General features: G+C 51.8%; 1 protein-coding gene across 5 annotated transcripts in view; it reads right to left on the bottom strand.

Moving 5' to 3' along the window:
- LOC142317006 (uncharacterized) overlaps positions 1-27,626 on the bottom strand; it is a 378,054-nt gene that overhangs the window by 224,749 nt on the left and 125,679 nt on the right. For all 5 annotated transcript variants that reach the window (XR_012754656.1, XM_075352880.1, XM_075352879.1 and 2 more), the window contains exons 6-9: positions 26,750-26,852; positions 22,798-22,952; positions 7,028-7,114; positions 6,801-6,951 (exon numbers count right to left, since the gene is read on the bottom strand). Coding sequence is in view for 4 of the 5 variants with exons in the window: in XM_075352880.1 (XP_075208995.1) it covers positions 6,801-6,951; positions 7,028-7,114; positions 22,798-22,952; positions 26,750-26,852 (496 nt within the window). In the remaining variant the exon portion in view is untranslated. The remainder of the gene's footprint in view (positions 1-6,800; positions 6,952-7,027; positions 7,115-22,797; positions 22,953-26,749; positions 26,853-27,626) is intronic.

Genomic DNA, 27,626 nt, shown 5'->3' with positions numbered 1-27,626 from the left:
GGAGAGAGGAGGATAATAGGAGGAGTAGTCCTGGGGAGAGAGGAGTATAATAGGAGGAGTAGTCCTGGGGAGAGAGGAGTATAATAGGAGGAGTAGTCCTGGGGAGAGAGCAGTATAATAGGAGGAGTAGTCCTGGGGAGAGAGGAGAATAATAGGAGGAGTAGTCCTGGGGAGAGAGGAGTGTAATAGGAGTAGTAGTCCTGGGGAGAGAGGAGTATAATAGGAGGAGTAGTCCTGGGGAGAGAGGAGTATAATAGGAGGAGTAGTCCTGGGGAGAGAGGAGGATAATAGGAGGAGTAGTCCTGGGGAGAGAGGAGGATAATAGGAGGAGTAGTCCTGGGAGAGAGGAGTATAATAGGAGGAGTAGTCCTGGGGAGAGAGGAGTATAATAGGAGGAGTAGTCCTGGGGGAGAGGAGTATAATAGGAGGAGTAGTCCTGGGGAGAGAGGAGTATAATAGGAGGAGTAGTCCTGGGGAGAGAGGAGTGTAATAGGAGGAGTAGTCCTGGGGAGAGAGGAGTATAATAGGAGGAGTAGTCCTGGGGAGAGAGGAGTATAATAGGAGGAGTAGTCCTGGGGAGAGAGGAGTATAATAGAAGGAGTAGTCCTGGGGAGAGAGGAGTATAATAGGAGGAGTAGTCCTGGGGAGAGAGGAGTATAATAGGAGTAGTCCTGGGGAGAGAGGAGTATAATAGGAGTAGTCCTCGGGGGAGAGGAGTATAATAGGAGGAGTAGTCCTGGGGAGAGAGGAGGATAATAGGAGGAGTAGTCCTGGGGGGAGAGGAGTATAATAGGAGGAGTAGTCCTGGGGGGGAGAGGAGGATAATAGGAGGAGTAGTCCTGGGGGGAGAGGAGTATAATAGGAGTAGTCCTGGGGGGAGAGGAGGATAATAGGAGGAGTAGTCCTGGGGAGGAGGTGTCTAATAGGTGGAGTAATCCTGGGGGGAGGTGTCTAATAGGTGGAGTAGTCCTGGGGGGAGGTGTCTAATAAGTGGAGTAGTCCTGGGAGGAGGTGTATAGGTGCCCAATGTGTGCGGGGGGCGTGGCCGAGTGGGCAAAGTGTGTGGGGGCGTGGCCGAGCGGGCACAGTGTGCGGGGGCGTGGCCGAGCGGGCACAGTGTGTGGGGGGGCGTGGCCGAGCGGGCACAGTGTGCGGGGGCGTGGTCGGGCCGAGCCGAGCGGCCAATGCGACGGTTGTCACTGTAATGACGTCATTTTGGAGCAAGACAGACAGACAGATAGAATAAAGCAATTATATATATAGATAGAGTCATTATACACAGAGGGATCTATTCCTATATATTATATAGAGTCATTACACACAGAGGGATCTATTCCTATTATATAGTCATTACACACAGAGGGATCTATTCCTATATATTATATAGAGTCATTACACACAGAGGGATCTATTCCTATATATTATATAGACTCATTACACACAGAGGGATCTATTCCTATTATATAGAGTCATTACACACAGAGGGATCTATTCCTATATATAATATAGAGTCATTACACACAGAGGGATCTATTCCTATATATTATATAGACTCATTACGCACAGAGTGATCTATTCCTATATATTATATAGAATCATTACACACAGAGGGATCTATTCCTATATATTATATAGAGTCATTACACACAGAGGGATCTATTCCTATATATTATATAGAGTCATTACACACAGAGGGATCTATTCCTATATATTATATAGAGTCATTACACACAGAGGGATCTATTCCTATATATTATATAGAGTCATTACGCACAGTGATCTATTGCTATATATTATATAGAATCATTACACACAGAGGGATCTAGTCCTATATATTATATAGAGTCATTACACACAGAGGGATCTATTCCTCTATATTATATAGAGTCATTACACACAGAGGGATCTATTCCTATATATATTATATAGAGTCATTACACACAGAGGGATCTATTCCTATATATTTTATATAGTCATTACACACAGAGGGATCTATTCCTATATATTATACTAGATGGTGGCCCGATTCTAACGCATCGGGTATTCTAGAATTAATTGCGTAGTTAATGTATGGTTTTTGTTATATATATAGATGTTGTTGGGTGTAGTTGCCAAGTGTTTGTGTAATGGCGGGCGCTGTAAATGTTCTGGGTGATGGGGGGGTGAGAGCGGTGTTGTTTGTGTGTTGCGTTGTGTGTGTTGCGTTGTTTGTGGAGCGCTGTGTGTCTGCAGTGTTGTGTGTGTGTGTGGTGCTGTGTGTGTTGCGTGGTTTGTGTGGGTGTGTGTTTTGGGGGGAGCTATGTTTTGTGCAGTGTGTGTGTGTTTTTTGGAGGAGTAGTCCTGGGGAGAGAGGAGTATAATAGGAGTAGTAGTCCTGGGGAGAGAGGAGTGTAATAGGAGTAGTAGTCCTGGGGAGAGAGGAGTATAATAGGAGGAGTAGTCCTGGGGAGAGAGGAGGATAATAGGAGGAGTAGTCCTGGGGAGAGAGGAGTATAATAGGAGGAGTAGTCCTGGGGATAGAGGAGTATAATAGGAGGAGTAGTCCTGGGGAGAGAGGAGGATAATAGTAGGAGTAGTCCTGGGGAGAGAGGAGTATAATAGGAGGAGTAGTCCTTGGGAGAGAGGAGTATAATAGGAGGAGTAGTCCTGGGGAGAGAGGAGGATAATAGAAGTAGTCCTGGGGAGAGAGGAGGATAATAGGAGGAGTAGTCCTGGGGAGAGAGGAGTATAATAGGAGGAGTAGTCCTGGGGAGAGAGCAGGATAATAGGAGGAGTAGTTCTGGGGAGAGAGGAGTATAATAGGAGGAGTAGTCCTGGGGAGAGAGCCGGATAATAGAAGGAGTAGTCCTGGGGAGAGAGGAGTATAATAGGAGGAGTAGTCCTGGGGATAGAGGAGTATAATAGGAGGAGTAGTCCTGGGGAGAGAGGAGGATAATAGTAGGAGTAGTCCTGGGGAGAGAGGAGTATAATAGGAGGAGTAGTCCTGGGGAGAGAGGAGGATAATAGGAGGAGTAGTCCTTGGGCGAGAGGAGTATAATAGGAGGAGTAGTCCTTGGGAGAGAGGAGTATAATAGGAGGAGTAGTCCTGGGGAGAGAGGAGTATAATAGGAGGAGTAGTCCTTGGGAGAGAGGAGTATAATAGGAGGAGTAGTCCTGGGGAGAGAGGAGTATAATAGGAGGAGTAGTCCTGGGGAGAGAGGAGTGTAATAGGAGGAGTAGTCCTGGGGAGAGAGGAGGATAATAGGAGGAGTAGTCCTGGGGAGAGAGGAGTATAATAGGAGGAGTAGTCCTTGGGAGAGAGGAGTATAATAGGAGGAGTAGTCCTGGGGAGAGAGGAGGATAATAGGAGGAGTAGTCCTGGGGAGAGAGGAGTGTAATAGGAGGAGTAGTCCTGGGGAGAGAGGAGGATAATAGGAGGAGTAGTCCTTGGGAGAGAGGAGTATAATAGGAGGAGTAGTCCTGGGGAGAGAGGAGGATAATAGGAGGAGTAGTCCTGGGAAGAGAGGAGTATAATAGGAGGAGTAGTCCTGGGGAGAGAGGAGTATAATAGGAGGAGTAGTCCTGGGGAGAGAGGAGGATAATAGGAGGAGTAGTTCTGGGGAGAGAGGAGGATAATAGGAGGAGTAGTTCTGGGGGGAGAGGAGGATAATAGGAGGAGTAGTCCTTGGGAGAGAGGAGGATAATAGGAGGAGTAGTCCTGGGGAGAGAGGAGTATAATAGGAGGAGTAGTCCTGGGGAGAGAGGAGTGTAATAGGAGGAGTAGTCCTGGGGAGAGAGGAGGATAATAGGAGGAGTAGTCCTTGGGAGAGAGGAGTATAATAGGAGGAGTAGTCCTGGGGAGAGAGGAGTATAATAGGAGGAGTAGTCCTGGGGGGAGAGGAGGATAATAGGAGGAGTAGTCCTGGGGAGAGAGGAGGATAATAGAAGGAGTAGTCCTGGGGAGAGAGGAGTATAATAGGAGGAGTAGTCCTGGGGAGAGAGGAGTATAATAGGAGGAGCAGTCCTGGGGAGAGAGGAGGATAATAGGAGGAGTAGTCCTTGGGAGAGAGGAGTATAATAGGAGGAGTAGTCCTGGGGAGAGAGGAGTATAATAGGAGGAGTAGTCCTGGGGGGAGAGGAGGATAATAGGAGGAGTAGTCCTGGGGAGAGAGGAGGATAATAGAAGGAGTAGTCCTGGGGAGAGAGGAGTATAATAGGAGGAGTAGTCCTGGGGAGAGAGGAGTATAATAGGAGGAGTAGTCCTGGGGAGAGAGGAGTATAATAGGAGTAGTCCTCGGGGGAGAGGAGTATAATAGGAGGAGTAGTCCTGGGGAGAGAGGAGGATAATAGGAGGAGTAGTCCTGGGGGGAGAGGAGTATAATAGGAGGAGTAGTCCTGGGGGGAGAGGAGGATAATAGGAGGAGTAGTCCTGGGGGGAGAGGAGTATAATAGGAGGAGTAGTCCTGGGGAGGAGGTGTCTAATAGGTGGAGTAGTCCTGGGGGAGGTGTCTAATAGGTGGAGTAGTCCTGGGAGGAGGTGTATAGGTGCCCAATGTGTGCGGGGGGCGTGGCCGAGTGGGCAAAGTGTGTGGGGGCGTGGCCGAGCGGGCACAGTGTGCGGGGGCGTGGCCGCGCGGGCACAGTGTGCGGGGGGCGTGGCCGAGCGGGCACAGTGTGCGGAGGCGTGGTCGGGCCGAGCCGAGCGGCCAATGCGACTGTTGTCACTGTAATGACGTCATTTTGGAGCAAGACAGAGAGACAGATAAAATAAAGCAATTATATATATACAGTTAGGTCCAGAAATATTTGGACAGTGACACAAGTTTTGTTATTTTAGCTGTTTACAAAAACATGTTCAGAAATACAATTATATATATAATATGGGCTGAAAGTGCACACTCCCAGCTGCAATATGAGAGTTTTCACATCCAAATCGGAGAAAGGGTTTAGGAATCATAGCTCTGTAATGCATAGCCTTCTCTTTTTCAAGGGACCAAAAGTAATTGGACAAGGGACTCTAAGGGCTGCAATTAACTCTGAAGGCGTCTCCCTCGTTAACCTGTAATCAATGAAGTAGTTCAAGGTGTTGTTTTCAGATGAAAAGTAAATTTTGCATTTCATTTGGAAATCGCGGTCCCAGAGTCTGTCGCCCTCGTCGTACATACGATATCTGGAGATAGCTGCCGTATTGAACATTATCGCTACGGCAGCTTCACACGCACATACCTTGTCAGCGACGTCGCGGTGACTGCCGAACAATCCCTCCCTCAAGGGGGAGGTGCGTTCGGCGTCACCGCGACGTCACTAAGTGGCCGGCAAATAGAAGCGGAGGGGCGGAAATGAGCAGACGTAACATCCCGCCCACCTTCTCCCTTCCGCATTGCCGGTGGACGCAGGTAAGGAGATGTTTGTCGTTCCTGCGGTTTCACACACAGCGATGTGTGATGCTGCAGGAACGACAAACAACATCGTACCTGCAGCAGTAACGATATTATGGAAAGGAGCGACGTGTCACCGATCAACGACTTTTGACGTTTTTGCGATCGGTGATCGTCGCTCCTAGGGTTTACACGCTGCGATGTCGGTAATGGCGCCGAATGTGCGTCACTAACGACGCCACCCCAACGATATATCGTTACCGATGTCGCAACGTGTAAAGCCCGCCTTAGGGCCAGTTCAGGTCTCCCAGCTAGCCTAGCCCACCCGTGACAGGGGTCTCCACTTCTTGGCTGAGTTGTTGCAGTTGTTTCCACTTCTCAATATCACTCCCACATGATGGGGGAAGATTTAGGTGGAAGGAATGTCATGAATGGATTTATTACCCCAGTGGCTCCTAATACAGGATGCACTGGTATCGGTGAGCTCTTTCAGCCATTTCGGTTTACAGATAGGCCAGGCATACTATTCATGTCCCATTCTTCCTTTCCCGAATCATAGCTCTAAGGCCTAAAACACACTTCCGCAAAAAAAACGTCCGTATGATACGGTCCGTTTTTCGGGTTCGTGTTCCGTTTTTTTGGGGCGTTTCTCCGGTACGTATGGCATCCGTGTGATGGCGTATGTGAGCCGTGTGTGCGTGTGGAATGTCCGTTTTGACATAAAATACGTACTTGTGCTGTCCGTGTGCTGTCCGTTTTTAAAGGCCCGCATTTTTACCAAATTAACGATTTTAATCATTCATCATGAGATCCTGGTGTTGTTGTTTGCTTTCAAATGACCTGATAGATTGGAAACAAGTGTTTCAAATTTTGTGATGAAAAACGGACACGGACGATACGTGCTGAACACGGACATACTCCGTGTGCGGTCCGTGCAGGTAAGGACCCATAGACTAAAGCAGGTCCGTGCCTGCGTGTTGCCGGCAAAAAACGGACATGTCGTCCGTGTAGAAAAGCGCACACATGTACTTACGACACGGACACACGTTCCGGGCGATTTTACGTGCGTGTGCCATCTACCATTGAATAACATGGGTCTCCGTGTGTACGTGTCTCCGGTACGTGCAAATACGTACCGCACACGTACAAAAAAAACGGATGTGTGTTGCGGGTCTAACATATACCAGTGTATAGCAATACATAGTTCAGCCAAAAGCCGACATAAATGAAAAAAAAATGCAAACCCCCCTCCCCCAACAACCAATCCTAGCACTCATTTATGTGCGGTGACCTGTCATTATTTACATGCCTTTTGTATTATACTATGAATAATTCATATACGCATCCATTTATTGCATAATGCATTATATTTATTGTATGACCATAATGTCATGTGCCATGGTAGCAGATTTATGGATGACTAGTAGTAATAGATTTTCTCACCTCCTTGCTTTAATAAAAAGCTGACCATGTCAGGGTAATCCATAGCAGCTGCCACGTGCAGCGGCGTCACTCCGTAATGATCGGCTTTATTTATATCCGCATGTCTTTTGATCAGGAACTGTGCAACTTCGATGTGCCAGCTTTTAGATACCTAGATAGGAAACACAAGGCGTCACCTCGGCAGCCACGAGCGTCCATTGTTACAGAGGCAATAAAGGTCTACTCACCTCATGCATCACCGTCTGACCATGCCTGTCCACTTCATTTATACTGGAGCCTTGGGCGAGAAGATTGTCAATTGTCTGAAAGTCGATCTGCAAAGTAACATATGATATTCAACAAAGTCAAATATACAGAGAAGAAAAAAAAACAAAACATATTTCTCTATCGTTTCATTGGGGGACACAGGACCATGGGTTATGCTGCTGTCACTAGGAGGCTGACACTAAGTAAACAGAAAAAGTTAGCTCCTCCCCAGCAGTATAACCCCTGAGCCGGAGGCGGGTTCAATCAGTTTTTTGCTTAGTGTCGTAGGAGGCTGATGTGGGCCGACTGGGCCCCCTTCAGCCACTTGATTTTTTGCGTATTTTTTTCATTTTTTCTCGGCGACGCTCGTCGCTCTCATCTGTGGTACTTTTCTGTTTCTGCAGGTATCGTACTTATCTTCCTCAGCTCTCGCAGCCCGGTGGGTACCACTCCCTAGGGTCGCAGAGGTTTGAGTCTTCGGGCCCTCGCCCCCGTCCATTCCCGCGGTACCAATCCCTGGTGTGTTCGTGCGGGGCAGAATCTTCCTGGGCACCCCTATCCGCTCTGCGGTATCACCCCAAAGGGCGCAAGGGGCTAGGCAAATAGGGACTGGACCACAGCGCGTCTCAATCTGGATGGGGCCCGCAGCGCTGCTACGTTTTTAGGGGTTTCTATCCCCCACCAGGTCCACCTCCCTGCCTTCTTCAGCCGTTTCCCTGGTGCCCGTAGCCATCCCTTCTGCGAGCGGAGCACACAGGAGCATGTGCAGAGTCTCAACCTGCACTCTGGAGCGCGCCGAGGATCAGGTAGGACACCATCTCCTACCTTCTCCCCCTCGGGCGGCTGTACAAATGTTAGGCCCCGGTCTGGGCCTAGTCGCCGGGCACCCCCGCTCCCCGGCTTCTGCTTGGTACTGGGCGTCCCAGGCTGCGCCGCCGCCGCTTTGCTGCCGGATCCGCCGGCGCTGCCTCTGCCCGCGCGGCAGCGTCATACTTTAGCCCCCGGCGTCGGCCGGGCCCCCGGCGTTCTAGGCCGCGACGCCGCCGCCTCGCGGCCGGATCCGCCGGCACCGCGCGCCGGCAGCGTCATAATTTAGCCCCCGGCTTCGGCCGGGTCCTCGGCGTCCTAGGCCGCGACGCCGCCGCCTCGCGGCCGGGGCCGCCGGCGCTGCCTCGGCCGCGAGGCAGCGTCAAAATTTAGCCCCCGGCTTCGGCCTGGTCCTCGGCGTCCTAGGCCGCGACGCTGCCGCCTCGCGGCCGGGGCCGCCGGCGCTGCCTCGGCCGCGAGGCGGCGTCACAATTTAGCCCCCGGCTTCGGCCTGGTCCTCGGCGTCCTAGGCCGCGACGCCGCCGCCTCGCGGCCAGGGCCGCCGGCGCTGCCTCGGCCGCGAGGCGGCGTCAAAAATTTAGTCCCCGGCTTCGGCCTGGTCCTCGGCGTCCTAGGCCGCGACGCCGCCGCCTCGCGGCCGGGGCCGCCGGCGCTGCCTCGGCCGCGAGGCAGCGTCAAAATTTAGTCCCCGGCTTCGGCCTGGTCCTCGGCGTCCTAGGCCGCGACGCCGCCGCCTCGCGGCCGGGGCCGCCGGCGCTGCCTCGGCCGCGAGGCGGCGTCATAATTTAGCTCCCGGCTTCGGCCGGGTTCTCGGCGTCCTAGGCCGCGACGCCGCCGCCTCGCGGCCGGGGACGCCGGCGCTGCCTCGGCCGCGAGGCAGCGTAAAAATTTAGCCCCCGGCTTCGGCCTGGTCCTCGGCGTCCCAGGCCCGCCTCCTGCGCTGCCCCAGGCATCATCAGGGGGGTGTGGGATATTTTTTTCCCGCTCCCTCGGTGTTCATTTTATTTAAAAAAAAAAAAAAGATTATGGGAAAAACAGAACACACTTTTTTGGTAGTGTATATTTTTTATATTGGATCGATTTTTATTATAGATACGTGCATGATCTTGCATACATTGACTCCTACATTGCTTATGCGGGCACTTGTTTTTTCTTTCACGTTTTTAGTACATGGCGTTTTTCCAGCTCGACTTTTTAGTGATTTTGGGCTGGTAAGCCCAAGACTCGGTCCCCCCTTTTGTGAGTTAGTTTCAAGAAGATGTCAGATTGCTTTGACCCCTGCCGGCTTGTAACGCCCTGTCTCAGGCCACAACTCCCCTCGCTACGTCCCTCGGGTTCGTGCGCATGCGCCGCGTCTACGGCCGATGCTCGGTCATACCATCCATAGGACTGGCGCAATCCCCTCGTGGAGGGGAGTCCCGTACCAGGGTCTTTTTCCTTCTATGCTGGAAGTGGACCAGGTCTCGTCCTTGTGGCTCCCCAGTTTCCACGTATCCCCCAGGTCCAGACTGACCTTCCTCTGGCAGTCTTCCGACATCTCGGGTGATGGCCCAGGCTTCCACCTCTGCTGGATTCCGAGCAGGACCTAGATGTCTTGGCGCATGACGAATAGCCTGCTAAAAATGGTGAGTCAAGCCGTAAGGCTGCGGACAGCCCTCTTCTCTCCGTGCACGCAGGTCTCCCTTAAGACATTTGAAGCAGTCCCTGATGTGATCAGACGGCATCCAGAGCTCGCTGAGTTACCACGGGCTCACAGACAGCTACCGGACACGGAGTTGACCAGCAGTAAGTCTTGTCATTGTCTTTTTTCCCTTCTCCAAGGCGATTTCGGAAGAGAAGGGGCACACTATACTGGAGTCGCTAATGATCACAGACGGCAACCAGACACGGCGTTTACCAGTGGTAAGTCGTGTTATTGTCATTTCATCCCCCCAAAGGGCTCTGGAGAAAGGGGGCATGCCTCTTTGCAGGAAGCAAGGTGGGGGCCACTACGGTTGTTTTCAGTGGACAGCCAGTTGGCACGGTGACTACGTGATCATGGATAATCCCCGGACGTGATTTTTCCCAGTGGTAAGTCCGTTTATTTGTCTTGCCCCTTCTCGAAGGGGGCTCAGAAAGGAAGCGGCACGCTACCCTTTATGCGACCCGCCTGGGTTCCTCCGGGCTTTTCGTCACTATCGTGCCGCTCCGCAGGGATTTCCCGGACACCATACGCAGCGGGCCACGTCTCACCTATGCCGACCCAGGGCTGGGTCTCCTCTTGAGTGAGTACCCTCTTTTCACAAAGCTGATGTCTGCCCACTACCCGGCCTGAACCTCTAGCATCAGTGTTCCCACCATCGAGACCTCTGACTCGGGATCAGGACCGCAGATTCGACATCTAGGAAGTCCCTGACTTTTTTTCCGACTTCGGGAACGCCCTTTCGGAGATAGGTCGAGTCTAGTTTATCCCTAGGCTACGTCAGGGTAGGCTACTCTCCCCCCTAGGCTACGTAAGAGAAGGGTATATCCCCTTCCCGGCATCGGCCCTGATGCACCAGGTTTCGTTCCCTCACGCAAACCCGTCTGAAAGCCTTTATCCCTACAACAGCCATCTCCGCCTGGCATGGCTGCGGTCCTTTCCAGCCTTTCTAAAAACGCTTACAGGGATCACTGTCCCTACGTATTCTACTCTGCAGAGCTGCTAGGCTTTCTCCGCCCAGAAACGGCCGGGAGGCCCAGAGTCTCCATTCAAGAACCATCGCCTTGAGGCTCAGACCATCTTCACCCTCTAGGAAGCTACCCCTTCCTTGCTACTATGGTAGCTGAGCTACCGGAAGGAGTCCTCCCAGACCGGGCCCGGTCCGGTCCATCATCCCTCAGGCACAGTATTCGAGCCGTTCAAGGGTGGCTACTTCTCAAGCAGGAGTAGTTTTTTTTTTTTTTTTTTTTTTTTTCACTCCTGACACAGAGCCCCACGTGCTTTTTGCCTCCCGTGCCCGTTTCTTCCCTTCGGTTTTTTGGCTCCTTCACAGCCTGTGGCGGTGGTAGCGCCGGTGCACATACCAGATTTCATCCCGGACTCTCCAATGGAGCACGCTGAGGAACGGAGACAGGAAGGTTCCGTCTTCGCGGGTGACCCGTCAATCCCCTCCTAGCGGACCAGTCTTCGCAACCATCCCTGGAAAGCTTCCTTTCCTCCCCTGGAGCTTATTATCAACCGTCACCAGCCTCCCGTGCTAGGGTATGCTATCCCACCATTCCTCGGCAGGGTCCCGAGGGACACTCCTAGAGCGTCGTCTCTCCTTCAACATTCCGGACTTCAGAGGCAGCTGGTTAGCCCAGTTACAATTTCTTCTCTAGGTCGCGGTGACCCAGCCAGGTTCCAGTCGGACCATGCCACAGCGGTGATTACATCATCCACCAGGAAGATGCAGTGAGTGTCATGGCAAGGGAAGAGGCCAAGAAGATCTTGCTCTGGGACGGGTCCCTTCACTCGCTAATCTCGGCAGCACATCCCTAGCGGGGACGTTTGGACGGCCGATGTCCGCGGTAGGATGGACCTCCCGTAGGTAAAGGGCTCCAACGCGGAAATCACCAGCCAGATCGCTGGCGAAGGAAGACCTCTGGTCGTGGACCATTTTTTGCCTTCCGATCCAAGTCTCTGTCAAGGGTGCTTAGAGTATGCACCTGCTCCGGACTAGATGTCGACGCCCTAGTCCGGTCGTGTAGCCTGTTCAGGCTCTCGTGCATCTGCCCGCGGCTTCCTATGATCTCAAGGGTTCTCAAGATGGACCAAGGCAAGCGATAGATCGGGAGTGACCCAGGCGAGCATAGTTTCACATATTTTACTCATCTCCTCGCAAATGCCCCGTGGCCCCTTCCAGACCGCAAAATTCTTCCGTGTCGGGGCCCCTCTATTCTACCAGGGCTCAGAAGTCCCAAGTTACATAGCCTCATCAGGGGATCCCGGATGCTGGCTCGTCAGGACGGTGGGCAAGATGATGGTAGATATTGAAGAGGGCCGGGAATCAAGTTTCCTTGAAGATTTTATTTCATCGTTCACTAGAAATGTGGGACCTGAATCCAGTGATGGGTTCGCTCAAGGTTCCCCTTTTTTCCCTGCTACCACCTGTTTTGATAGGTGGGCTCCTCATGGCCATCGGGTTGTTACAGACGGCATCAGGGCGGTCAGCCCTCTCGTCGTTTTTTCCCCATTTTCCGGCTCCGCCAACAGGACAAGGGGGGGCTCCAGCCAGAACCTTTCGTTTCTGTCCAAGACACCTCGCTGTTCCTTCCAGCAGAGGACTTTGGGTTTCGGTCTTTCGGCTCTAGGCTCCTCTCTCAGCCACAAAGGGGCATAGTTCGTTCCAGGGCTAGTGCGATCCCTCAGTTTTTCGTGTCTGCAGGACACCATCTTTCGGTTACGCCGATCGTCAATACATTCTTTCACCCTTGCCCAAGAAGCGTGTGCCGGCGCCAAGGGCCAGAATTTCACATGGATCCTTTCCTCCATATGTGTAGACTATCGCATGAAGGACGGACTTCCGCCGCGGTCTACCGGGCAAGGGGGCACCCTCGAACGATTGGACTCCAGTCGTAGATCGACCAGGTCCCCTGGTCCGCCACCCGCTCTAGCTGGCATACCTTGACTATTTTCTACCAGGTTCACACCCGAGCTTGGCAGAGGCCAGTCTTGGCGTAGGGTTTGCGGGTGGCATTGGCACACCTGTTGCAACATTAGGCGCTTGTAGGTCTGGGTCAAGCCCACTCCGGTGATGGTTTTTCTTCCCACCCAGGGACTGCTTTTGGACGTCCCATGGTCCTGTGTCCCCCAATGAAACGATAGAGAAAGAAGGATTTTTGTGTACTCACCGTAAAATCTCTTTCTCTGAGTCTTCATTGGGGGACACAGCACCCACCCTGCTTGTGTTTTTTGTTATATAGGACATGCCTGTTGCCCCAGTGCCTGTTTTCCCAGGTCACTGGTCACACAAATGATCGTCATAGTTTCTTACCTTGTTTTATTCAGGATTGTTTGGTTCTCCTCCTACTGCTTGTGCACTAAACTGATTGAGCCCGCCTCCGGCTCAGGGGTTATACTGCTGGGGAGGAGCTAACTTTTTCTGTTTACTTAGTGTCAGCCTCCTAGTGACAGCAGCATAACCCATGGTCCTGTGTCCCCCAATGAAGACTCAGAGAAAGAGATTTTACGGTGAGTACACAAAAATCCTTCTTTTCACTTTGTTCACGAACTGCTGGTTTATATACAGCATGTATTATACCTCAGAGCTACATTCACAATTCTACCAGTATCAAGTATTCCCAACCAGGTCAAGGTTTGCTCCAAGATTGTGCTGCTGGTTAGCATTCTAGAAATTGTGTTCATTACTCCACCAGCAGAATAGTGAGTGCAGCTCTGAAGTATAATACAGGATGTAACTCTTGATCAGTACAGGATCAGTAATGTAATGTATGTACACAATAACTGCACCAGCAGAATAGTGAGTGCAGCTCTGGAGTAATACAGGATGTAACTCAGGATCAGTAATGTATGTACACAGTGACTGCACCAGCAGAATAGTGAGTGCAGCTCTGGAGTATAATACAGGAGGTAACTTAGGATCAGTACAGGATAAGTAATGTAATGTATGTACACAATAACTGCACCAGCAGAATAGTGAGTGCAGCTCTGGAGTAATACAGGATGTAACTCAGGATCAGTAATGTATGTACACAGTGACTGCACCAGCAGAATAGTGAGTGCAGCTCTGGAGTATAATACAGGAGGTACCTCAGGATCAGCACAGGATGATCAAGTATCCATTATAGTTGATTTAGCTGATCAAATGTCTGTGAACGATGAACTGTCCTTTTTTGATCCGAGTCACAGATCAAAACCACCCATCCAATTCAATCAGTTTGTGAAAAATCACTGACAACACATATTGCAGTTCATGTGCAATCTCGAAACACAAAGAATTGTGCAAACAATCAGAAACTTGAGAAATGTAAACACTGTGTTGAGGATCTTCAACTTAAACCCCCCCCCCCCCCCCGTCACATTTAATGACTTACCAGCGATCCCGAAAACGATGTGACCTGATAAGGATCGCTGGGAGGTCGCTGGTGAGATGTCACACAGTCAGACCTTACCCACGACGCAGTAACGATCGATGACCGGTATAACGATGAGCGACCTCTATAGGAGGTTGTTGGTCGGCGTCACACACAGCCATGCGTCCTGCCCAGCAGGACATCACCTTTGAAGAAAATGGTCCAGACTATTCGGCAACGACTAGCGATCTCACAGCAGGGGCCTGATCGCTGGTAGGTGTCACACAAAACGGGATCGCTGGCGAGATCCATGGGAGTGGCGAATGCCGTCTTCTCATGGTCCTCTGGCGTGACCGCTACCTGCCAGTACCCGCTAGTGAGGTCGAGGGTAGAGAAGAAGTTAGCAGTTCTCAGTGCAGCTAGCGACTCTTCGATACGGGGTAGAGGGTAGGCATCTTTATGCGTGATCTGGTTGATCTTCCGGTAGTCCACACACATTCTCATGGTGCCGTCCTTCTTCTTTACCAGCATCAGTGGGGCTGCCCAGGGACTACAACTATCCCGAATGACCCCCGCCTCCTTCATGTTCCTCAACATGGCTTTAGCGCATTGATAGTGTGCTGGCGGAATGGGCCTATACCTCTCTTTAATGGGTGGGTGTAGGCCTGTGGGGATATGGTGTTGAATCCCCTTAATCCTCTCGAAATCTAATGGGTGCTTGCTGAAAACCTGCTCATACTCTCGCACTACCCTGTATACCCCGTCTTTGTGATGCGTGGGTGTGGTTTCAGTACCTACGTGTAGTTCCTGGCACCACCCCTCTAACTGTGAAGAGGGTGTATGGTTACTGGCAGGGGATGCCGAGGTTTGAGGGACAGCTTCGTGAATGGTGTGAGGGTCTAAGGTGAGCAACTTGGCGAGGGTAGCGTAACGGGGGAGCCCGACGTCCTCCTCTCCACAATTCAGCACTCTTACAGGCACTCTCCCCTTTTTAACGTCAACCACCCCTCTGGCCGCCATCACCGTGGGCCAGTGTTCAAAAGGCGTGGGCTCCACCATCGCCGGGTAGTCACGCCCCTGGGGGCCTACTGCTGCCCTGCACCAGATCATCATTTCACTTCGGGGTGGCACTACTAAGGGGGCCACATCCATCACCCTCACTCCACCAATCTCTCCGCCAGTCGAGCTCACTTGCTGCCGATACAGAAGGGCCCGGATCTCACGCTGCACAGCCCTCTGCCGGCCCCCTCCTGCTGTGGTGGCCAACTGCTGCAACCGATTCAGCACCTCACTCATACAATGCTCCATCACGTTGGTCCCCAAGATTACTTTCGGGGTGTGATCACTGGGTTCATTCACTACCACAATCATCCCTTGATTCTTTAACTCCGCACGTCCCACAGTCAGGGTCACTTGCTTGTAGCCCACCTGGGTTAGCGGAAGTCCATTGGCTGCGATAAGGGTCAGGCTATCATCAGAGGGGTCAGGGGTCCCCCTGGACGTGGGGTCCCCTGAAGTGATAGCCGGGTGCGAGTAACCGTACCCGTTCCCGCTCAGGCAGCCTGAACCTGGACTGGGGTCAAGGGGTGCTGACCACTTCTTAGGGGCAGCATCAGGGCTAGGTTGCTTGGGTGGGAGAGCGGAAGACATCCGTCCGTCCGTCAGTATTAAAAATGTTTTTATATATGCAACGTTTAAGTGACCTAACAAAGAAGGGAATTTTGTTTACTTACCGTAAATTCCTTTTCTTCTAGCTCCAATTGGGAGACCCAGACAATTGGTGTATAGCTATGCCTCCGGAGGCCACACAAAGTATTACACTAAAAGTGTAAAGCCCCTCCCCTTCAGCCTATACACCCCCCGTGCTGCCACGGGCTCATCAGTTTTGGTGCAAAAGCCCGAAGGAGGAAAAAATTATAAACTGGTTTAAAGTAAATTCAATCCGAAGGAATATCGGAGAACTGAAACCATTTAACATGAACAACATGTGTACACAAAAACAGGGGCGGGTGCTGGGTCTCCCAATTGGAGCTAGAAGAAAAGGAATTTACGGTAAGTAAACAAAATTCCCTTCTTCTTTGTCGCTCCTTCTTGGGAGACCCAGACAATTGGGACGTCCAAAAGCAGTCCCTGGGTGGGTAAATAATACCTCATAATAGAGCCGTAACGGCTCCGTCCTACAGGTGGGCAACTGCCGCCTGAAGGACTCGCCTACCTAGGCTGGCATCTGCCGAAGCATAGGTATGCACCTGATAGTGTTTCGTGAAAGTGTGCAGGCTCGACCAGGTAGCTGCCTGACACACCTGCTGAGCCGTAGCCTGGTGTCGCCAGGCCCAGGACGCTCCCACGGCCCTGGTAGAATGGGCCTTCAGCCCTGAGGGAACCGGAAGCCCCGAGGAACGGTAAGCTTCGAGAATTGGTTCCTTGATCCACCGAGCCAGGGTTGACTTGGAAGCTTGTGTCCCTTTACGCTGGCCAGCGACAAGGACAAAGAGTGCATCCGAGCGGCGCAGGGGCGCCGTACGAGAAATGTAGAGTCTGAGTGCTCTCACCAGATCTAACAAGTGCAAATCCTTTTCACATTGGTGAACTGGATGAGGACAAAACGAGGGTAAGGAGATGTCCTGATTGAGATGAAAAGTGGGCAAGGCAAATGGCCAGGGAGAAAACCCCTGAGCAGAGCACCACGACAGGAATATTTTCCACGTCCTGTGGTAGATCTTGGCGGACGTTGGTTTCCTAGCCTGTCTCATAGTGGCAATGACCTCTTGAGATAATCCTGAAGACGCTAGGATCCAGGACTCAATGGCCACACAGTCAGGTTGAGGGCCGCAGAATTCAGATGGAAAAACGGCCCTTGAGACAGCAAATCTGGTCGGTCTGGCAGTGCCCACGGTTGGCCGACCGTGAGATGCCACAGATCCGGGTACCACGACCTCCTCGGCCAGTCTGGAGCGACGAGGATGACGCGGCGGCAGTCGGCCCTGATCTTGCGTAACACTCTGGGCAACAGTGCCAGAGGAGGAAACACATAAGGAAGCCGAAACTGCGACCAATCCTGAACTAAGGCGTCTGCCGCCAGAGCTCTGTGATCTTGAGATCGAGCCATGAATGTTGGGACCTTGTTGTTGAGCCGTGACGCCATTAGGTCGACGTCCGGCATCCCCCAGCGGCAACAGATCTCCTGAAACACGTCCGGGTGAAGGGACCATTCCCCTGCGTCCATGCCCTGGCGACTGAGAAAGTCTGCTTCCCAGTTTTCTACGCCCGGGATGTGAACTGCGGATATGGTGGATGCTGTGGCTTCCACCCACAGCAGAATCCGCCGGACTTCCTGGAAGGCTTGCCGACTGCGTGTCCCACCTTGGTGGTTGATGTAAGCCACCGCTGTGGAGTTGTCCGACTGAATTCGGATCTGCTTGCCTTACAGCCACTGCTGGAACGCTTTTAGGGCAAGATACACTGCCCTGATCTCCAGAACATTGATCTGAAGTGAGGACTCTTGCTGAGTCCACGTACCCTGAGCCCTGTGGTGGAGAAAAACTGCTCCCCACCCTGACAGACTCGCGTCCGTCGTGACTACCGCCCAGGATGGGGGTAGGAAGGATTTCCCCTTCGATAATGAGGTGGGAAGAAGCCACCACCGAATGGAAGCTTTGGTTGCCTGAGAGAGGGAGACGTTCCTGTCTAGGGACGTCGGCATCCTGTCCCACTTGCGTAGGATGTCCCATTGAAGTGGACGCAGGTGAAACTGCGCGAAAGGGACTGCTTCCATTGCTGCCACCATCTTCCCCAGGAAGTGCATGAGGCGCCTCAAGGGGTGTGACCGACCTTGAAGGAGAGATTGCACCCCTGTCTGTAGTGAACGCTGTTTGTCCAGCGGAAGCTTCACTATCGCTGGAAGAGTATGAAACTCCATGCCAAGATATGTCAGCGATTGGACCGGTGTCAGATTTGACTTTGGAAAATTGATGATCCACCCGAAACTCTGGAGAATCTCCAGAGTAACGTTGAGGCTGTGTTGGCATGCCTCTTGAGAGGGTGCCTTGACCAGCAGATCGTCTAAGTAAGGTATCACCGAGTGACCCTGAGAGTGGAGGACCGCAACTACTGTAGCCATGACCTTGGTGAAAACCCTTGGGGCTGTCGCCAGGCCGAACGGCAGTGCCGCGAACTGAAGGTGTTCGTCTCCTATGGCGAAGCGCAAGAAGCGCTGATGCTCTGGAGCAATTGGTACGTGGAGATAAGCATCCTTGATATCGATCGATGCTAGGAAATCTCCTTGGGACATTGAGGCGATGACGGAGCGGAGGGATTCCATCCGGAACCGCCTGGTCCTTACGTGTTTGTTGAGCAGTTTTAGGTCCAAAACAGGACGGAAGGACCCGTCCTTCTTTGAAACCACAGACAGGTTTGAGTAGAAACCGTGACCCTGTTGCTGAAGAGGAACCGGGACCACCACTCCTTCTGCCTTCAGAATGCCCACCGCCTGCAGAAGAGCCGCGGCTCGCTCGGGAGGCGGAGATGTTCTAAAGAATCGAGTCGGAGGACGAGAGCTGAACTCTATCCTGTAACCGTGAGACAAAATGTCCCTCACCCAACGGTCTTTTACTTGTGGCAGCCAGGTGTCGCAAAAGCGGGAGAGCCTGCCACCGACCGAGGATGCGGTGTGAGGAGGCCGTAAGTCATGAGGAAGCCGCCTTAGTAGCGGCACCTCCGGCGGTCTTCTTAGGACGTGATTTAGACCGCCATGCGTCGGAGTTCCTCTGATACTTCTGCGGCCTTTTGGACGAGGAGAATTGGGACCTGCCCGCACTCCGAAAGGACCGAAACCTCGACTGTCCCCTCCTCTGTTGGGGTGTTTTTGGTTTGGCCTGGGGTAAGGATGTTTCCTTTCCCTTGGATTGTTTGATGATTTCATCCAATCTCTCACCAAACAAACGGTCGCCAGAAAATGGCAATCCAGTTAAGCACTTTTTGGAAGCCGAATCTGCCTTCCATTCCCGCAGCCACAAGGCCCTGCGTATTGCCACCGAATCGTCGGCTGCAACCGCCGTACGGCTCGCAGAGTCCAGGACAGCATTAATAGCGTAGGACGCAAATGCCGACGTTTGAGAGGTTATGGACGCCACCTGCGGCGCAGACGTACGTGTGAGTGCGTCAATTTGCGGCTGACCAGCTGAGATAGCTTGGAGTACCCATACGGCTGCGAATGCTGGAGCAAAAGACGCGCCGATAGCTTCATAGATGGATTTCAACCAGAGCTCCATCTGTCTGTCAGTGGCATCCTTGAGTGAAGCTCCATCTTCCACTGCAACTATGGATCTAGCCGCCAGTCTGGAGATTGGAGGATCCACCTTGGGACACTGAGTCCAGCCCTTGACCACGTCAGGGGGGAAAGGGTAACGTGTATCCTTAAGGCGCTTGGAAAAACGCTTATCTGGACAAGCTCGGTGTTTCTGGACTGCCTCTCTGAAGTCAGAGTGGTCCAGAAACATACTCTTTGTACGCTTGGGAAACCTGAAACGGAATTTCTCCTGCTGAGAAGCTGACTCCTCCACTGGAGGAGCTGAGGGAGAAATATCCAACATTTCATTGATGGACGCAATAAGATCATTCACTATGGCGTCCCCATCAGGAGTATCAAGGTTGAGAGCGGCTTCAGGATCAGAATCCTGATCAGCTAGCTCCGCTTCATCATACAGAGAGTCCTCTCGCTGAGACCCTGAACATTGTGATGATGTCGAGGGGATATCATAGCGAGCTCGCTTAATCGGTCTGGGGCTGCGGTCCGTGTCAGAGACCTCACCCTGGGATCCATGAGACACCCCGGGAGGACATTGCTGTTCCAACTGAGGGGGACCAGGGGGCAATGATTCCACAGTGCCCCTGGCTTGAGATGCCGGCCTGGACTGCAAGGCTTCTAGTATCTTAGCCATAGTCTCAGAAAGTCTTTCAGTAAAAACTGCAAACTCCGTCCCTGTCACCTGGACAGTGTTAACAGGTGGTTCTCCCTGGGCCACCCCTAGCAGAGGCTCCGGCTGAGAAAGTGCCACAGGGGCCGAGCATTGCACACAATGAGGGTCAGTGGAACCTGCCGGCAGTATAGCCGTACATGCTGCACAGGCAGCATAGTAAGTCTGTGCTTTGGCACCCTTGCTATTTGTGGACGACATGCTGTTGTCTCCTCTGAGCAATACAGGAGGGTATATAGACAAAAATCAACAGTGCACCATACAGTGTAAAGTATAGTCTATAATCATATAATCTATAAGTACACTTCTGCACTAGTGGGGCCAGCACCACAGGTGCTGCTTACCGCCTGCGCAAAGCGGTTGTGTGGGCACCAGAAATCCTGCCTGGGTCTCCCTGAGCTTGTCTCTCCTCTCCAGCGTTAGCAGAGCTGAGAGGAATGGCTGCCAGCGTCCTGAGGAGAGGAGGGAGCCGTGGGCGTGACCCAGAAAAGTGCGGGAACTGGTGCCCCACTGTGCAGAGTGAGGGGGGTGGAGTATGCAAAGCATGCTCCAGCCCTCAGTGCTGCCGTCCTGTACAGCGTCCCGCCCTTCCCCTGATTGGCAGGGCTGGGGGCGGGAAGAAAAACGAGACTAGGCCGCAAAAGCCGGGGACTCGAGTTATAAGCGCGGCCGCCGTATAAGCGCGGTCGGCGCGGAAGTCCCCGGCGCACTAACAGTCCCAGCCGCGCCGCAGTGATAACCATGGCAGCGGCGGTCAGCGCGGCAGTCCCCCTACACGAACACACTCAGCGACGCTGAAGTGTGTAATGGCACAAACGCAGTCAGCGCCGCGGTCCCCGGTGCACTAGCACACCCAGCAATGCTGGAGTGTTGCTGTGCGCGGTCCCCACGGGGACACAGAGTACCTCAAAGTAGCAGGGCCATGTCCCTGAACGATACTCGGCTCCTATCCAGCAGGGTCCTCAGGAGCTGTGGATGGAGCACGGTCTCCTGTGCCTGGAGACCGAAAGGATCCCACTTCACCCAGAGCCCTAATTGAGGGATGGGGAAGGAAAGCAGCATGTGGGCTCCAGCCTCCGTACCCGCAATGGATACCTCAACCTTAACAACACCGCCGACAAGAGTGGGGTGAGAAGGGAGCATGCTGGGGGCCCTGTTATGGGCCCTCTTTTCTTCCATCCGACATAGTCAGCAGCTGCTGCTGACTAAGCTGTGGAGCTATGCGTGGATGTCTGACCTCCTTCGCACAAAGCATAAAAACTGATGAGCCCGTGGCAGCACGGGGGGTGTATAGGCTGAAGGGGAGGGGCTTTACACTTTTAGTGTAATACTTTGTGTGGCCTCCGGAGGCATAGCTATACACCAATTGTCTGGGTCTCCCAAGAAGGAGCGACAAAGAAAATGCTTATATGTTTGAAATGTTTACATGTTATTTATGTTTTACAGTTTAAAAAAAAAATAAAACCGGTGATGGACGGGCAGCCCGCGGACGGTCTGCATTTCACCAAGGGGGAATGTGGCGCCCTGGACTAGCCAGGTCGTCACAGATAACACTCAAACACCCCCCACCCCCATTAGACAGTGACACCAGCCAAACAAAAACCCTTGTTGCCTCCCTCCAGAGTCTGATGTCCACACCAGGTGGGGCGGAGCCAAGCGGTTGGCCCACCCACCGAGGAGTTCACAGGCCTGGAGGCGGGAAAAGTGGGAGAACAGTTTAGGAGTTTGAAGTGAGAGGAGCAGGCACTTGAGTGTCTGGGTTGTGGCCCAGGCACTGACAGCAAGGTTGGCAGACGGTGGTGGCCGTCTGCAGGAGTGGTGAAGCAACGCGGAACCGTAGGACTGGGGTCGGGCGTCGGCCCGCCGGTACCGACCGGGGAGCGAAGTGAAGCCAGCACACACAGGCAGGGCCATCGGACCCCGACCAGGCTTGGAGCCGCCGACAATAGTCAAATCCGAGTGTGACCGGAACCCCAGGGGTTTCCTAGCAGCCAAAGACCCGATAGAAGGCAACCGCCCACACCGTGAGGGTATACAGCTACCGCCTAAGGCTAGAGACCCAAGGGCCAGCGCCTGCGGGCAAACGGGCTCCTCCGGCATCTATACACCGGGGAGCGGACTACCGTTGGGGATCCATAGTAGTCAACTAAGTACATCAAGGTGCAGGGAAAGACAGCCGCCATCACCTGTCCGGGGAGAGACACTGCAGCTGGCTGCGGGACCCGTCCATGCAGCCGTTTGGTTTACCGAGGACTTTGTGCATCTCTTACTGAGTGAGTACACCCGTGCCATCCGGCACCGCACCGCGCTGTCCCTGCAACCCTGCACCTCACCAACCCAGCCTCCCCGTCACATCACCGGGCCCCAGGACCACCGACCCCTACCCACGGAGGGGGAAAACAACATCCCAGCTGCTCCCTACCATCGCTCCCGGGATCCCCGTCACCAGCAGCGGTGGTGCCCATCTTCACCACAACCCCTGGGTGGCGTCAAGGACCAAATCCCCCAAACCAACCACCCCTTTCACTCACGGGCGAGGAGCACCGCTCGAGTCCCCGGATCCGGCCCACCGCTCGAGCCACCGAGCAGCAGCCACAGCAGCGCCGGACCTGAGCATTAGCGAGCGCGCAGCGGTGGCATCCTCCCCGCCCGCAACAGACGCAGCAACGATCTTGTTAGCGATCTCCTTGTGTGTGATGGGGCCTTTACACTAAAAAATGTGGGTGTTCATCCTGTGTGACTGTGGAGGTGAGGAGTATAGACAGTACATGAAGCAGTGGTCGTACATGGTCACTACGGCTTTATTCACACCTCGACTTTTGGACAAGATGCATCACCTATCTTGTAGGTGTGTAATAAGTGCTGCCCTGTGTTTCATACATGAAGCCGATTGTAACCTAAGACGGGAATACCTGCTCTCCTTCATTCTTGCTGAGATGTATGAAATATTTTAAAATGGTGAACTGAGACTTGAAATTGGTCACTTCTTCTGGAAGATGAACGGACTCCTCACGGATGTCGTCACATTTGTCCTCCAAGCCCGAATAGGTTTCGGAAGAAGTGCGACCTAAATTCAGGAGGTAAAAAGGGAGTGTTATTTTAGGCTGCAGTAATAAAAATGAGTTTCTTGCCTTCAGTGCATAGAGATACAGGAAAACAGGACAAATAAAACAGAAATTAGAATATAGGAATAATTCAGTATTGTTAAAGGGGTTATCCAATACTTGGACAACTCCTTCTGATGCCCCTTGTTTGCCCTCATAAAAATAAGGAAGTCTATACTCTCCGGCGCGGTTCCAGCTGTCTAAAGCCTCGTTCCCGGGGCCCACGTGACATTGTTATGACACATGAGCCCCTGCGACCAATCCGTGCCCGGCGACCAATCTGTGCCTGGCATCTGTCTCCCCGCCTTCGCCATCCAAGAGTTATTTGTTTTTTTTTCACTGTTTCATTCACTTTAATGGATTAACAGACTTACAGATAACAGGAAACAGTGGACCTAGCCGGATTTAAAAAAAAAATAAAAAATCCGGTTCCGGACCGGAATTGTTCCCCGATATCTGGCGGGAAGCCGGTCCCATATAAGTTGCATGCAGGTTTGATGCGTTTTTTTGCCAGGAGGTGTAGATTGGGTACATGAATATGGTGTAAAAATTTCAGCAGCAAATCTGCATCTCTTGGCAAAAAAACGCAGTTTTCTGCCAGGAGATGCAGATATGTGAACTCAGTGAGAGTTCATTGAGGTCACCTGGGGGTCAAATTACCTGCAATCATAGGTGGAGGACTGTGGGAACCTCCATCTGTGACCCCAACTAAGCTGAGTGACGTTACCGCTCATTGCGGCTTAGTCTCTGCCTGAACCTCACAGCATTCGGTCATGTTCCATGATCGCGCGCTGTGCTTTCAGTAATGTAGCAGAGCTCTAGAATCATTGTGGGACCTCATTTGGATTACGTCGGACCTGGAGGGGTGTTTTGGGGGTTAATAATGTGGTGAAAGAGGGTATTTTTTTTGTTTCACATAAAAGATTTTTTCAGTGTTTTTGTTTATTTACTTCCACTTATGGATTAGTAATAGGGGGTCTCAGATGCCTGCCAATACTACTCTAGGGCTTAGGGGCAGCTGTGGGCTGCGATTCACCCCTTATTACCCCAACTGCCACTGCACCAGGGCCATCGGGAAGAGTCAAGTAAAGTGCTGTGATTGTTTGCATCTAATGGATGCAGCAATCTTGAGTGGCTGCAGTCTGGTATTTTTAGTCTGGGAGGCTCCCAATAACCATGGGTCTCCCCAGCCTGAGAATACCAGCCCCTAGCTGTCGGGCTTTATCATGGCTGGGTATCAAAATTGGGGGGAACCGTACGCTGTTTTTTCAAAATTATTTATTTAAATAATTTTTTAAAAAGGTCGCATGCGGTTCCTCTTATTTTGATTCACATCCAAGATAAGCACAGGGCTAGGGGCTGCAGCAGTATGGTTTTTCTGTGCTGTATCATAATATGGGGGGACCCTATGCCAATTTTTTTTTTAAAATGTATTAATTTTTACTGTATGCTCTAGACACACAGACCGGGTTTGTGATTGGAAGTCAGACATGCTGTCAGTCAGCATGGGGGCTTCGCCTGACTGCAAACAATCACAGGCTCCGATGGGCGAGGAAAGCAGTGCATATGCATAAGCCTAATGAGAGGCATCGGAAGTCAATATGCGGCCGTCGGAGCAGTTCCAGCGTTCTGGAGTCTCGGTAAGTATGAAGCGCTGCTTGCTTTATTATTTCTTTCTTTTTCCTTTTGTTTTTTTTGTATTACCCAAGTGATGGACCTGGATCAATAGCCAGAATTCCCCGGCACCTGGATACTTTTGAAACCGTGCAAATGCAGACTTTTACAGGGTCCGCCCATCTCTAATGAAAAACAACTATATCGCCGTCTTTTCATTTTTGTGGATAATTGGTCTGCAAGAAAACACGGGCATGTTAACAGTCCCATAGGCTATAATGGGTACATGCTTTAGGCCTCTTTCACACATCTGTGAAAAACCACACACGTTTTGCATGGACATGTAAAATGTGTCTATGGCCCTCCGTGTGCTGTGATTTTGGCACATGAGTGTTCTCCGTGTGCTATCCGAAATAATACACGGAGAACAGGAACTTTATGCTCACCTGTCCCTGGCGCTGCTATCCGTGGTGCTGATGTCTTCCCCTCTGCGGTCTCTGGCCCTGCTGACTCCCTGCTGCTGCTGCTTCCGTTCCTTGGTGCAGTGAATATGCAATGAGCATAATGAGCGAGGGTCAGAAGCAAGTGACAGCAGCGGCAGAAAGTGTAGAAATTGATTTTATTTCACAGAAATGTGGTTTTCTCCGGTACATGTCACATTAATGTCACACGGATCACATCTGTGCGGTCCGTGTGACACCTGTGCTGCCGGAGAAAAACAGACGTGTATGCGTGGAGCACACGAACACATGTATGCTCCGCACGGACACACGGTCCATGTGAAAACACGCACGTGTGCGCAGACCTATTTATTTTAATGGGTCTATGTGTGTCAGTGTCTCCGGTACGTGTGAAAACAGACATCACACGCACTGGAGACACGGATGTGTGAAGGAGGCCTTAGATGGGGAAAACACAAATGAAATACATACGTGAAAAAAATGGATGTCTGAATGCGGCTGTAATGTACTCCAGCTTTTCTTGTTCATGCTAGTTGTAATACACCAAGTGAGCTATATGTTGCCCACTTTTTATCTTGGTAGGTGCATTTATGTAGCTGTTTGGGCATGTGTGTTATTTGTCAGGTATTGATTATTTAGGCACTGATCATCACTCAGAATTAGATCACAATTATTCAGGCACTAAGGGGTACTTTACACGCTGCGACATCGCTAGCCGATGATAGCGATACCGAGCGCGATAGTACCTGCCCCCGTCGCAGATGCGATATATTGTGATAGCTGCCGTAGCGAACATTATCGCTACGGCAGCTTCACACGCACTTACCTGCCCTACGACGTCGCTCTGGTCGGCGACCCGCCTGCTTCCTAAGGGGGCGGGTCGTGCGGCGTCACAGCTACGTCACACGGCAGGCGGCCAATAGAAGCGGAGGGGCGGAGATGAGCGGGACATAAACATCCCACCCACCTTCTTCCTTCCGCATAGCCGGTGGAGGCAGGTAGATGTTCCTCGCTCATGCGGCTTCACACACAGCGATGTGTGGTGCCGCAGGAACGAGGAACAACATCGTACCGTCGCTGCAGCGAAATTATGAAAATGACCGACACTACACAGATCACCGATTTACGACGCTTTTGCGATTGTTTATCGGTGCATCTAGGCTTTACACGTTGCGGCGTCGTTACTGGCGCCGGATGTGCGTCACTTTCGATTTGACCCCGACGACATCGCAGTAGCGATGTCGCAACGTGCAAAGTACCCCTTACTTTTAGCCACATTGGTAAATACTATGGGTGGACATATGATTGGTGCAACATGTGCATCCGCAGAGGTGCCCAAGAGGTAATGGGGCTCATTTCTACCTCCGAAAGAGGTGGAATTGCGCATTATGATGAAATATTGGAGTTAAAAGGGCCCATATATTGTTGTTGCACGGAGGCCCTCTCCTGTCTGCTGCTAGTGGTATGTTCAATAAGAATGGAAAGTGATTGGATGACTCAAAGCCTTGTTCACACGGTGCAATTTTTTATATATTTTATATTAACTGTGAACAAAGAAAATGTAGAAATGCTAATTTTATAATTCATTTATTGGATCTACTGCAGGTTTAGGCTAAAAAAAAAAAATGCATGTATGAAATCCACCATAATGGCACTAGGCACAATGCGAGCCGCACATCCATTACCTGGTTTGGCAATGTCATCTTTTGATCTTTTTAAGAGAGGGATGTACTTGGTGTATTGAGACTGTATCCAAGATAACTTTTCATCAGAAGCCATAACATGTCCCTTTAAGAAAAAAAATATATAAATTGAGTTAAAATGAATCATTCAACCTAAAGCCTGCTTTACACGTTGCAATTTCGCATACGATATCGTATGCGATTTGCAACGCCCCCATCGTATGTGCAGCACGTTCAACTTGTTGAACGTGCCGCACATACGATTAACCCCCGTCACACGTACTTACCCGTCCATACGACCTCGATATGGGTGGCGAACATCCACTTCCTGGAGTGGGAGGGACGTTTGGCATCACATCGATGTCACACGGCAGCTGGCCAATAGAAGCGGAGGGGCGGAGCTGAGCGGGACGTAAACATCCCGCCCACCTCCTTCCTTCCGCATTGTGGGCCGGGAGCCGCAGGACGCAGGTAACATCTGTTCATCGTTCCCAGGTGTCACACACTGAGATGTGTGCTACCCCGGGTACGATGAACAACCTGACGTTCAATTCATCAGGAATGAACGACGTGCGTGCGATGAACGGTTTTTCGTTCAATCGCAATCGCACGTACCTGTCACACACTACAATGTAACTTACAATGCCGGATGTGCGTCACTTACGACGTGACCCCGCCGACACATCGTAAGATATCTTGTAGCGTGTAAAGCGGGCTTAAAACACAACTGAAGATACTTAGTGCAGCAAAATGGCTAATTCATGTCTGCGCCCATCAGCATTGGCAAAATGACTTTAATTTTACGGGAACCTAACCTTTTTTATCAGACACACCTGTCGTGAGACAAAACATCACACATTTAAAGGTTAGACAGGATTCA

Source organism: Anomaloglossus baeobatrachus, chromosome 6 (assembly GCF_048569485.1).
Source record: "Anomaloglossus baeobatrachus isolate aAnoBae1 chromosome 6, aAnoBae1.hap1, whole genome shotgun sequence".
NCBI lineage: Eukaryota > Metazoa > Chordata > Amphibia > Anura > Aromobatidae > Anomaloglossus > Anomaloglossus baeobatrachus.
The sequence above is the reverse complement of the archived record's forward strand: the minus strand, read 5'-3'. Positions and strand labels throughout refer to the sequence as shown.